This window comes from Lutra lutra, chromosome 9 (genome assembly GCF_902655055.1).
Source record: "Lutra lutra chromosome 9, mLutLut1.2, whole genome shotgun sequence".
NCBI classification, from domain to species: domain Eukaryota; kingdom Metazoa; phylum Chordata; class Mammalia; order Carnivora; family Mustelidae; genus Lutra; species Lutra lutra.
Window position 1 is genome coordinate 112,771,088 of NC_062286.1, and position 13,614 is coordinate 112,784,701.

At 46.8% G+C, this 13,614-nt stretch overlaps 1 protein-coding gene across 1 annotated transcript in view; it reads right to left on the reverse strand.

Moving 5' to 3' along the window:
• Positions 1–13,614, reverse strand: part of CDS2 (CDP-diacylglycerol synthase 2) — a 63,541-nt gene that overhangs the window by 10,234 nt on the left and 39,693 nt on the right. Inside the window, exons 2-10 of the mRNA XM_047744064.1 lie at positions 11,689–11,825; positions 10,346–10,442; positions 9,494–9,591; positions 7,429–7,568; positions 5,591–5,649; positions 4,638–4,720; positions 2,650–2,737; positions 2,017–2,085; positions 961–1,113 (exon numbers count right to left, since the gene is read on the reverse strand). Of these exons, the coding sequence (XP_047600020.1) occupies positions 961–1,113; positions 2,017–2,085; positions 2,650–2,737; positions 4,638–4,720; positions 5,591–5,649; positions 7,429–7,568; positions 9,494–9,591; positions 10,346–10,442; positions 11,689–11,825 (924 nt within the window). The remainder of the gene's footprint in view (positions 1–960; positions 1,114–2,016; positions 2,086–2,649; positions 2,738–4,637; positions 4,721–5,590; positions 5,650–7,428; positions 7,569–9,493; positions 9,592–10,345; positions 10,443–11,688; positions 11,826–13,614) is intronic.

Consider the following 13,614-nt stretch of genomic DNA (forward strand, 5'->3'; position numbering starts at 1 on the left):
GTGCTTTCCTTTAGGTAAGCACCAGACTGCCATATTTAGCACAAATGTTCTAGGCATAGTTTCCATTTGGGTACACGAGAGTATATAGACAGATATGTATTCAAGGGTCAGAATATAATAAAATGAACCATGTTACGTTTTCATCAAAGACATATGGTTTCACTTATTTGTGGAGCATAACAAATAGCATGGAGGACAAGGGGAGATGGAGAGAAGGGAGTTGAGGGAAATTGGAAAGGGAGGTGAACCATGAGAGACTATGGACTCTGAAAAATGATCTGAGAATTTTGAAGGGTTGGGGGGTGGGAGGTTGGGGGCACCAGGTGGTGGGTATTGTAGAGGGCACGGATTGCCTGGAGCACTGGGTGTGGTGCAAAAATAATGAATACTGTTATGCTGAAAAAATAAAAAAATTTAAAAAATAAATAAATAAATAAAACCTTATGTGCCCAAAAAAAAAAAAAAAAAAAAAAAAGACATTCTTACGAGGAGCTGGCTTATTCTAACTGCGAGTGTGTGGCATGAAGAATCCCACGACTTAGTCCAGTTTGCTGCCACTGCCTTCACTCGTGCTAGAGCATCAGCGAGCTTACCCACCACGGCTTTTGCACCATTCACAGCAAATGTCAACAAAGTAAAAACAGGCAAATAATGTCATATTATTATTATGAAAATAACTGTGACCTCACAGGCCCCCTGAAAGGATCTCAGGGTTCCTTAGGGATCCACAGAGCACAGTTTGAGAACCACTGGTCTACATGAACTGAGGTGAGATGAAAGGTCTCCTTCTGCTTTCACCCTTCCCTGACTTGAACGAGTCTCCTCTATCCTGGGCCCTGGCATTGTGGAGGGAGGAAGCTAGGCTTTTTCTGAGGGAGTGGCAGTGGTGGAGAGAGGGCTCGTTCTCTCTGTAGTCACTACCTAACCAAGGATAGCTTGCCCGATGTGAGTGGCACATACCAAGCCAATGACCGACTGGATCACCTCAGGAATGCTGTACTCCTGCAGACGGAAGAGGTCCGAGGGCTCACAGTCCACAGTGAAGCTGTTGGTATCATTGTTGTATTCCACGGGGCAGACAAAGCATCTGTACCCGGACATCACATAGGACAGCTGAGGATGAAAAGCAGAGTCGGGCAGAAGACACAAGGCCCAGCCAGCCCACCCAGGCAGCACACATGGGGTTTGGCTGTCCCCCTCACAGTGCCTAGGACCCTGCTAACTGTGAGCTGGGCACTAAATCAGAGGTTCATGCTTCCCCACAGGAGTATTTTGCCTGAATTTGGAAAAGGATTTAAAAACAGGTGCATGGCCTGCTAAGGCTTTATACAGAATTGCCTGAACACCCAGGTCAAAATCCACAAAAGACCTGAAGGAATTTGGGCAAAGAGCTACAAGAAGATTCTCCCCATTTAGGGGAGCTATGGTCCCTTTTCCTCAGGATCTTTTAATTTCATTTGAACTGGAGGCAGGATGTCAGGGAGTGGTACAGTGAGAGACAGCCAGCCTGGGAGAAGAAGGTGGAAGAGCAATGAAGAAAGGGAATCAGTACTGGAGGACGGCTGGACACCCCTGAAAAAGGAGAGAGGCTGGCCTGATGGTCAGAAGCAGGGTTAGGGCAAGAAGATCATCCTCCTCCCACAGGACGCACATGGGAGAGAACCTCGGCCAAAGCGGCAGAGCCCACCTCCCCTCCTACTCTCAGGTGCCAGTCACTCAAGCTTGAATTATCAAGCTGGGTGGACGAGAACACTACCTGCTGGGCGTCGCATGCCTCCGCCTGAGGGGAGTGCAGGCGCACATGGCTCCGCCCCTCAGCTGCCAAGACCCTGTTTGAGAACTGGCATGGGGCTAGATACAGAGTGTGCCATACTCATGCCCCTCAGGGGCAAGGTTACTGTGCAGCAGGACAGAGTCCTGGGCCTCAGGAAACAAGCTCTCTAGCCTTGGACAAGCTCTGAGGGAGGGTGTGAGGTCTCTGTCCACTCCCCCACCCAGCAGCGAACCACCACCTACCAGAAGGCCAAACACCACAGTAGCAAAGAAGCCCCCAATGAAGCCTTCCCAGGTCTTCTTCGGGGACAGCTACAGACAGAAAGCAAATTCTTAACAAAGGGCATTTTGATAACTGGCTTTGAGAACAATGATTACTTATTTAAAACCTTCCTACTATAAGAAACAAAACAAATAAAATTGTTCAGAAGATTAAAAAAAAAAAAAAAAGAAACAAAACAAAACAAAAACCCCACCTCATTCTGTTAACCTCCTTCCCTTCTAAAACAACCCCTGCCTGGTCTCCTTGTTCCTGGCCTGATACCCCTCAGTTTCCCTTCTGTCCCAGTTTATATATAAATATATTTTATATCACATATAAAATATAATTAAATGACAACACGCAAATTCTGATCAAAGTCCCTAAAATGTGTCTATATAATCTATAAGATATTTTCTCTGTTAGCTCTTTTTTTCTCTATGAATAGTCGTCTTCCTTTGGCTTTTCTCCTAAAACTAAGTTATTGCCAGCCTTTCTCCAGGACGACATGAAGACATTCATACAAGCTAGACTTCTTCTGCCCCAAGCTGATCTACTCTACGGAAAGGACCACCCTCCCCTCACAGTGGTATTTCATGTGAGGGTGACCCATTTACCTTGATGAGTGGGGTCCGACCGAAGAAGAAGCCAAACATATAGGCCATAATGTCATTACAGATCACACAAGAGATGGGGACAATGAACCTAGGGAGTAAACCAAAGTGAAAACCAACTCTCCCCAGATGACAATACCTCAGAGGTCTACAAAACAATGCCATTCATCAACTCCAGGAACAAAATAACCCGTAAGCACTTGTCATCCATGAAGGAATAAGCTAGAAAGAAAGAAAATACCAGACAAGCTATACCTAGTACCTGGCACACAGCAGACATTCCAATCTTTACCAAATGGCTCCCGAGTAAATAGAGGTGGGGTTCTATAAAATGTCATGTGTTTCTTTTTTGTTATGAAGTAATATATGCACGTGGTAATACAAATTTGAACTGTAAAGAAGAGAAAGTTTTCCTTGTTTCCCTCTCCCTATCTCCATTCCCCCCAAATAACTACTTTTACTCATTCCTGACTACTTCATATCTATTTCATAATTTATCTAGGTGAACGGTTTATGACTAGCTCTCAGGAACACTCCCTCTCCCTAGGGCTACACTGAGCCCAGAACCACAACTCACAGATCTAGCTATCTTTTCGAGCTCCCGCGCCCCCCTCATCACCTGCTGATCCCCACTATGAAAAAGGAGGCCATTTCCACACTTGTATCCTTCTGCTCTCCTCCCTCTCCACTCTCTGACCGTCATGTTTTTCAAATGTCCTCTATTTCAAGTTCTGTATTTACCATAATCTACGTAAATCTCTGACTTCCCAGCCCATCAACTAGAGGCAATATCTTCTGTTTGTTAAGGGAGCATCTGTATCCTCACAACCCCGCCCATTATTTACTTTGTCCAGGCTTCCTGCACATATTCTCTGCTCTTCTTGTTTTCTATACCTACAGCTAAATCCTGTAGGTAAAGCTGAAAACCAATAACCAGAGATTTTAATATGATTCACTGTAGAAACAAGTGGCATGTTTGGCCCTAAAGATAAGGACTTATCAGAAGCCATTCCTTAGAATTACCTAACAAAAACTGAAAGGGGAAAATTGCGAGCTTCCCCAGACCATTACTACCATTGTTTTAAACCTAGTAAGACCAGCATTTATATGAGCTAGTCTCTGTTCCAAGCACTTTACATATATTTACTAATTTATTCCTCAGGAGGTAAGTTACTATACCCTCATTCTGAGATCTGAAAACAGAGCACCGTCTGGGGTCTTAAGTACACTTCAGTACCTCTTATATAAATGAAGATATGCCTTCGCCTTTCACCAAAATCATCCAGCTTCCTCAGCCTGCTGATTTCCATAAATGTTGACAGATTTCCTACTGAAACCATTGCATTTCTGGAATAAAATCTACTAAGTAATGAGTACATGGTGCTTTTGACACATTGCCGGATTCTATTTGCCAATATTTACAATGGTTTATCTGTAATCATTAAAGAAAGCAGTTTAACATTCTTCTTTCTGCCTCCCCAAGCTTATCGCTTTAGTATGAAGGGGTAGATAAAACTGCTATTATCATTGGTTGTTTTCTTCCCAGATGTGGATTCTTAGGTGATTTTCAAAGATCTTTAACAGTTAGTGATCTTTTCAAGTTTTCTTCTTTATAACTGTTGGTAGTTTACATTTTACCAGATCACGGCATTTTCCTTTAGTTTTTTAAATCTGTTGCTATAGGGTTGCATTGTCTTTTATTCTTTAATTATCCATGTACTGGTTAGTCTAGAATATTGGTTCTTAAGTATAAGTTCTGATCAGCAGCATCACCTGGGAATATACTAGTGATTCAAATTCTCATTACTGAATCTGCTGAGGCCTCATGAGTAAGGCCCAGTGATCTGTGTTGTAACCAGCCCTGCATGGGATTTTGACGTAGCTCAAGGTGAGAACCCCCGGCTTAGAAGGTAAGCAGGGATTCTCAGTCTACCTGGACATGAGAAAACCCACAAAATAAAAGGGAAATCTCCCTCCCTGACATCACTCACCAGATCATTCCTTCAAATAGGTTGTGGATAACGAGATGTGACTGAGTTACAACAATCAGTAGTGTTACATGGGTCCAGCCAAACTGCAAAAGAAAATCAAGAATACATTTGACCTACCTGTTACCTTGAAAGGAACTTCAAATAACAGCTAATAACAAATAGAAATTGCTAAACAACAACAACAACAAAACAGGTAGAAAATATGTCTGCTTCTCTACCTGTCTTATTGGAAGTAAAAAGCTACAGAACAGGCATTTGGGATTAACGTTGCCCCCAGCTACAATTACCACCAAAAGTAGGGACCACAGGGCCCACCAGTGAACAAGTCCTTCTATGCTCTGAAAGCCTGGGTACGTCTCATTTTCTCCATAAATGTTGAGTGCTGGGATGCCTGGATGGCTGAGTCGGTTAAGCACCTGCCTTTGGCTCAGGTCATAATTTCAGGGTCCTGGGATGGAGCCCCATGTCGGGCTCCCTGCTCAGTGGGTGGGGACTCTGCTTGTCCTTCTCCCTCTGCTGTCTCTCTTTCGCTCTCTCAAGTAAATAAATAAAATCTTAAGAAAATGTTACTTAGGACCCTTGCTTAGGCCCCTCAGTGAGGGGTTGCTTCCAGGTTGAGGGAGTGATGTAGCATGTAGAGTATCTGTGGGCATTGACTAAAGCTTCACCTTGAGCCACACTTGGTCGCCACCTACAGGTCCTAATGGAGAGGCTGCTGGGGGTGTAAGTTAACAGTGATTGGGTCTAGGTGGATGTAGAGCAGGGTAACTTAAATGGGAGATATCCCTTCATGCTCTAGGTTCTATGCACACAAAACAGACTGTGTTCCAGAGTTTTGATCTGTCACAGAAAGCATAGAGGCCTTGTGAGTTTCTGTAGAACTTCACTTAAGCCAAGAATTCTCTCACACACACACACACACACACACACACACACACACACACCTCGCTTACCATGTAGAACTGCAGTCGATAATGCTTCTTGACCAGACTCAGTACAAACATGCAGAATCCTAGTTTGAGAAGGAGAAAGGGCAAAATGAATCACACTCTGCATTATCTTTGTCCTAATCATTTCCTTTAGATGTGTTAAATGGTCTTCTGGACAATTTCTTTGCAGCAGTTAAGCAATGCACAATTCCAAAGCCCAGGGGAATAAACCTAGCTATTCCAGTAAGTGTCAGAAGCAAAAACAGACTCCTTCAAGACAATCAAAGGAAGGCAATATTTTTTTTAAATCTTGCAGACTACACTCAATTTAAAATACTGTTCACTAGATAGGAACATTTTGATCCTGGAGCAGGGGTCAAACAACAAAGGTTAGACCAGACACCAGTTTTCACAAATAAAATTTTACTGAAACACAGCCATACCTGTTTGTTTACATATTATCTGGGGTTCTCCTTTCATGCTCCAGGGCAGAACAGAAGAGTTGCAACAAAGAGCCTATGGGCCCCAAAGCCTAAAATATTATCTAGACCTTTAAGAAAAAGTTTGCTGGGGGCACCTGGGTGGCTCAGTGGGTTAAAGCCTCTGCCTTCAGCTCAGGTCATGATCTCAGGGTCCTAGGATCGAGCCCCGTATTGGGCTCTCTGCTCAGCGGGGAGCCTGCTTCCCCACCCCCATCTGTCCCTCTGCCTATTTGTGATCTCTCTCTCTCTGTCAAATAAATAATAAATAAAAATCTTTTTAAAAAATTAAAAAAAAAAAAGAAAAAGCTTGCTGACCCTTGTCCTAAATTATAGGTTTGGCTAAGGGGGGCAGATCTCCCTAGCATGGAGTCAGGGCCTTGCACCTCTCACACTGACCCACGTGGTAGCAAAATAAAAATAAAAATAAATATAAACCTTAAGCCCCTACACTCCTTCAGGAAGGAGAGAAACACTTACCTGGAAAAGTGGCTGGGCACCTCAAACACAGCCCTGCCCAGAAGACGACACGTGGCTATTCCAGACCCCAGGCCTCCCACTATGGGGGGCTACGCTCGGGGCCTGAGGCACACTCTCAGACTATGCTCATCAGCAACAGACCCCCTTGGCGGTGGATTTTCTATTTTAATGGCCAGGGGCCATTCACGGAGCCAAGTATTACTATCAAGCTCATCAAAAATAGGTCAGACTGAAATTTAGGTCAGAAAAAATTTCTTCTGTGCCTCAAACTGGCTTTGAAGGCAACTATGAAAAACACTAGCATTAACACTTAACACTCAAGTAGTACTGAGTTAGACTGACACAGCACCCTTCTGTTTGTGAACTTTTAATGCATCTGATCAAATCCTCACAGTGCATCTGCTGTTTTAGCTCCAGAGGACAAGAGACCCAAAGACTAAGCACCCAGCTCCTCCGAAGTCACAAAGTCTTTTTAAACCCAGTTGGGTAAAATCTCCACCACACTGCAGTGTCCCTCACACAGCTTCTCAGGTGACTCCCCTAAAGACAGCTGCTGGGTTTTATACCCAAATTCCTGGGTGGTTTTTGTTTTGATCTCACCGCAGAATCTCTGCTAACAGGGGAGTCAGGACTGGACCGCGCTATGCTGCCCTCCCACAGAGGCTGGGACACAAGGACAGGTGGCAATGACTACAGTCCCCACAGCCACACAAGGCCCTCGGTCCCACTTCTTAGTCAAGAGCTGCTATGACTCAGATTTAAGGCAGGGCCCTCAGCTCTGCTGCCTTGCACCGTCAAGCTTAACATCACCAAGACTATGCAGGCACCAAGAAGTGCCCCAATCTCTACTCAGCAAACACAAACAAGACAAACCCAAGAACTGGTAAACCGCTGAATGCCTACCTATTAGGTAGAGAGTAAAGGAAATGAACCGGTGGTATTTACTGAGAATCCGCAAAGGCTCCTCTCTCTGGACCAGAGTGAAGAAGTAATCCGTCACTGTCTCACCATAGAAGAAGTAATTTACACACAGTAGAAAGTACCTGTAAAAGAAGACAGGTCACTGCTATGGGGAGCGCCTGTGGCCTCTCCTTTCCAGTGAGGCTGCCAGCAAAAACTCAGAGTAGCAGCCTGCGTGACCCCACACCCTGCACCACCCACGGCAGCTTGCTAAGAACAAGCCAACCACGGTTCCCTGTTCACTGGGGACCCTGTGGCTGGGAAGTCTATCTGGAAATCTGTGGCAGCTTTCACTCACTCTCCATCTGTCACAAACTTGGGACTCAGCTTTTGCCCCTTTTGCAAAGTTACCATGCCTAATCTAAGAACACTCCCACCGCAGGAGGGCCTTCCAGAGCGTGGCTCATCCTGCTTCCCCATCCTATTTCCTCTCTTCCAGGAACCCCACACACCTATCACAGTGGTTTACTCTGGCTTTGCCACCATCTGCTTCACTCCTGTCTCCCCCAGCCTGGGACATCCACTTCACTCACCCCGTTTTGTCACTCGTTGCTCAAATACCATTGTCTTCACAAAAGCCTTGTACAACCTAACATGGTCTCTGGCTCCCCCATATTTATTTCTATAGTATGTAGTATTTGGTCATTTCACTAAGCAATTAATTATACTCGGTCTCAGAGTATCTGCCTCCCTGAAGCCTATCTCTGAAACATCAGCCTTTCACCAGCATTAACTCTTCACGTGTGTATAACCTGCTTCCTCTACTGGAGCTCTGGGCAGGGGGCCGCCATGGCTCATATACCTTTAGAGCCTCGGAGGTGCTTCGGAGTGTGGGAGCAAGCAGGCCTACTCCAAATACTCAGCCAGGGTCCTGAGGTAGGAAAGAGAGTGGAGGGCTTCTCTCTTCCATGTTCTTTCTTTCTTTTTCTTTTTCTTTTTTTTTTTTTAATTGTGAAAGTTCAAGAACTCTCATATTGGATTTGTCTTCTGTTACATGAAAAACACTCCCTTTGGTCAGTGACCACAATCGAAAGTCAGACATCCTGAGTGTGTGAACAAAATTTAAAATACCGCTTGCCAGCTCTAGAAGAGCCATGAAGAGACCTACACTTGAACCTGGGTGGCAGGCACAGGCCTGTGTGGAGACCATGAGGCAGCTTGCATGGCTGGCTGGTGGGGAAGCATATCTAGGAAGGATGTGTCCAGCCCAAGTCTGTGCACGTCAGCTCCCTTGGTCATGACCACGTTGCTGGGGCCTGAAACACTCCTTTCGGGCCGCTAAGTCATGGAACCAACCCTTGCGTCCCAGCATAGAAGGTGAGAAGGGTCCATATTTGCCCCAAGTCCTCTCGGCACCACGAAGAGCTCTGCTCACATGTCCCACAAGGACAGTGCGGCCAATACAGCAGAGTTTCAGATCAGAAAGGGACCTCAGACATCACCTGGGCTACAGGTTTTGATTCTGTTTCTGCTTGAAGGCAGCTGAGCCCTTTCCTAGGAGAGAGGGACCAGAGCTTCTCTGAGGAGCCCAGATCCTCTGTATTCAGGGTCACTCCTGCCCACCTGGCCCCTACGGCACCTCCGTCCAAGGAATGAGGGTTCCAAAGCCAACTGACTCAGTCTCAATCATCTGTCTCAAGGACAAGGAAACCAAGTTCCAGAGACAGCAACACCAGCACAAACAACCTACAGAGGACTCTCATGGGATGTCGGCACATCAGAGTATAAAAAATATGCTGGTCTAGAGGTGGGGGCCACTGTGCAACATCTGATGAATCCAAATACCAAGGCAAACGTGCTCACAGACGCAGTCATGTAGAAGACTCTAGACCCCAGGCAACTACAAAACACTCCCCACAGGCCATCCACATAAAATACTTGGGTCTTAAAGGGGCTATCTGAGTGGGAGGCCATCACTCCCTATCTATCCACCATGACTGTAAATACCTATAACGAAACGCTCCTCACCCAAATCCGTCTAGGGCCCCCGTGGGGCTGGAGGGCTTACCAGCTGAGGGTTCTGAACCAGGGCAGGTCATAGGAGTGGTAGACGTTGTAGCCGATAGTGATGATCTCATGGAAACACTTAATCTGAACACACATCACCTACAAGATAGAAAATACTCAGAGTATTTGCTAATTCCCCAGTTCTTACCATTTTTGGAAACAGAAACCCACACACAGGTCATGGGCCTTGAAGAAAAACTATCATATTTAAGAATGTCAGTCCTACAGTGACTCTGCTCTCCTCCTCCTTTCCCACTCACTCTGCACCCCCTCAGCAGTGCAGTCCTTTGTGTCACACAGACTAGATCCAAGAAATAGGCACCCCTGAAGCTTCAATTAACTTTTTATTTTTGTACTTCCCTGGACTCCATCAATCTCTTCCCCTTTTGACTTTGGATAGAAATACCTGAAAATCCCCAACTGCTTTGCTCAGCAGTCAGCTGCTAGTCATCTGACCCTGTCCGTGCCAGCAGGAAGACTAAGAGAACAGTGCTGTGGACTGGGATTTTTTAGATCAAAGTCCTAAGCCCCACAGTGAGGCCCCAGGGAAACAAGAAACAAAACGGAGAGTCACATAGAGTCACAGCCGGGGTCACTGGCTAATCAAACGGCTGAAACAATAGTATCAACTTTTAAAATGAAGAGATATCTTTAACTACACACAACTGGCTGATGCCAACAGCCCTCTGGTTGGCTCCTGGAAGGGGAGCAGTGACAGTTCTAAGGCAAATGTGGTCTGAGGACCCAGGACTCCCACTGATTCCCAGAACCAACCCAATACCCTACACTTAAGATGACAGAGCCGTAGGAAAAACTGAAGGCAAAACCCAAACAGCATGCAAGTGGCACTTACAATGATCATTAAAACCATTGGTCCCAGGTAAATGATGATGAAGAAAAATGCAATCATGGCCAAAGTCAGGATGCCTCTCACCCACCAGTTCTTCCATCTAAGAGCGGAAGGAGAAAACATGTTAGGAGCTAGGAAAGAAGCAAAGCACAAAGTCAAGGGGGATTGCTCTTTCTGGAAGGAGAGGTCAATCCCTTCCTGCAGTGTACCTCCTACCCCTTGACAGAGGTACTAGCCACATGCGGGCAGAAGCAGGGCCAACAGCCATCACCTCACCCACACCAAACTCAGCAGGTGCTCCAAGGTGTACAGAAAAATACTCCCAGCTTACTATCTTAACAAACGAATCTGGCAAAAGTCCCAAGGGAAATGTGGTGCCCACTTCTGTATTTGCTTGGATGGCTTCTATGGCTCTCTATCCAAAGGAAAACAATGCACATTTTTCCAACAGCAAAATCCTGCATCACTCTGCCCCTGTATCTTTAGAGTAAGAACAACATTCAACAACAGTAATAACAATCACAAAGATGCATCTGGCATTTTTATAAGGACTTAGCATATATTAATGCATTTAAGCCTCAACACTACTAACCCTTCCAGATAGGAAATGCAGATACACAAATCATAGAGCTGTGACGTGGTCCAACCGAAATTTGAATCCTAGAAGTCTGGCTCCAGAACCCAAGCCCTTGACCATTGCACGACACCACCTTTCAAAGAGACACATGTGTGCAAGACACACATAGCAACACCTTCAGATAATGTTTTGAGGTCTTAAAGTTTACATTTTTTAATCTGCCCACATAGCCAGTGTTGGAGGACCAGAGTCTCAGGGGACTAATATTTTAGCTCTGGATTCACCCGAGTTGAGATTTCTCAATTCTTCTGGGTGAATTTAAGGAATGTCCACAATGGATGTGTGTGGGAGAGGGAAAACTAAACTTTGACCTAGAAACTTGGGCTCCTCTGTGAAAAGCAGCCTGTTGATTAGTCACAAACCCTTCACAAATTGTGTCAGCAACCTTGCCTGCCACCACCCCTTTGTCCACACTTTCCTCCTCCTCAGACTACTGTCCCTCCCAGCCCCACCGAAGCACCCTTCAAAGGTCAGATCCTTCTAGGCTGTGCTCATAACTGCCGTCAAGCACAAGGTTACATTCAGAGGAGGCCTGAGCAGAAGCAGGGAGACTGTGGCCACTGCCTCCGGGCAGGCCAAGCCTGTACACTTTGATAGCCATGGGCTCATGTCCATGACCACAGGCTGCCTGAGGGCTCTGGGTTTTCCACAGCACTCGGACCTGAGGCGAGGCCCCTGCAAGCATCCGCATCATGAAGCCAGGTTATACCTTGAAGACAAGTTGGAAAGGGCCCTGTTAAGGACCTCTGGAGTATCATCTGCAGACGTTGATAAAGGAGCAGTTTCCGCTCGGCTCTCACTGTCCGATGCAGTCTCTCCATCTACCTTCACTTCTGACTCCAATTCCTACACAGCAGAAAAACAGGATGAGGAGAAGGTCAAAAATGAGAAGTACATGCCCGTCATAAGAGATCTGTGGGAAAAGACCCCCCAACAAGGCTCGAGGACCTAGCACAGCCAGGTGACAGAGCAGATGGGACTCACAGCGATCCCGACACTCTTCTGACACGTGCTGAGGGGGCCGACTCTGCTGGAAGCGAAGCACGCATCTGCCATGGGGGACTGAGGAACAGCCACTATCTGCTCGATCCCCCCTGCCCTCCCAGGGGCAGGGGAGGGAACAGTCTGCAGGAGTGGGAAAGGGGCTCTTTTGTATCCAAAAGTGGAGGCAGGCCTGAATTTCAGCAGGACCTCATTCCTGACCCTTCCCTTGCTGCCAGGCTTACTGCCAAGGAGGGTTTGGCCGTGGGCACCCAGAAAGACACATCCACCTCTAAAACCTCTCCACCAACACCTAAATCATGCAGCAAAGTCCCTGCCCTCCCACAACATGCTATGGACTCTTAGTGCCCCCAGAGTGGCCAGTGGCTCTGGCCAGGCTCTCAGAGAAAAGCCGGGTGTGCAGGCTGTTGCCCCCCCACTAAATGCCCCCAAAGTCCGCTCTGTTACTTCCAGACTCCACAGGAGCACCCCATGAGGCAGCCAGCCCCAGGCAGTGTGGAAGACACACAGTACTGCTTACTAGAGTCTAGGCTTCACCAGGACTGGGGTGCCACTGTCCTTTCCCAGCCACACAGCCCCGGGGCACCAGAGGACCCTGCCATGTCACCCACAGAGTTGCCATCCGGGCTCCGGCCATGTCAGAAACTCGCCCTGCTTGCCAGCCCCACCACGAGGGGAGCAGAGTCACACCAGCAATTGTTTTTCTATCCAAAGTACCAAGGGCAGGCTGCTCTGAATCCTAGGGACCTTACTACTCGGAGCATTTATCTCTTATAAGAATTTACAACCACTGCTGTTGGGAAGAGATGGAAAAGAAGTCAAATCACTTCAAATTAGAGTCGAACAATATTGCTTCGATTTGCAGAGTTCTCAACAGCTGTAAGATTGTTTTCCAAACCTGTTGTGAGCCACAGAGTCATTCTGGAAGGAAGGGAAAGGAGACAGGAAGATCCTTATTTACAAATGAAGAGATAGAGGCTCTGAGCAAGTTCAATGGTGGGCCCCAAATCTCCTATTAACCCAGGTCTTCTGACTTCTCAGTGTTCATCCCACTACATTTCCTTTTACTTAAGCATCTTGGAATCCACTGTTTTTTTTTGACACCTGACACTTTATTAGTAAGGAAACTTGGTTTGGAGAGGGGGTGGGGCTGGGATGGACAAGAAGTACCCATCTCAGGGGATTTTCCTGGACCTCAGGCATTCCTCTACACAGAGTTCAAGGAAATACCATCGTGAATGAATTCCCCAGAGGACAGCACTGTGACTGCCAGGCAGCAGAGGGGGAGGGGCGCCCTAGCACAGCTGGGCCCCTGGGATGCAGGTCTTCGAAATCAGGCTGGATGTCGATGGCTGGAAAGCAGGGGTTGGACTGCAAACAGGCAAGCCATCTGGGCCCACCGGGAAGTTCCAGGAGACATCGCTGCGGCAGACTAGAGACCGTGTGATGAACTGGGGGTCAGTCATGAAGGCAGTGGTATAGTCATTGGGGCCAGGCAGAGCAGGAAGGGGAAGAGGAGGTGCACCTGCATACCCTTCACCTCGCACTTCTTTTTTTTTTTTTTTTTAAAGATTTTATTTATTTATTTGTCAGGGACAGAGGGAGTGAGAGCGAGCGAGCACAGGCAGACAGA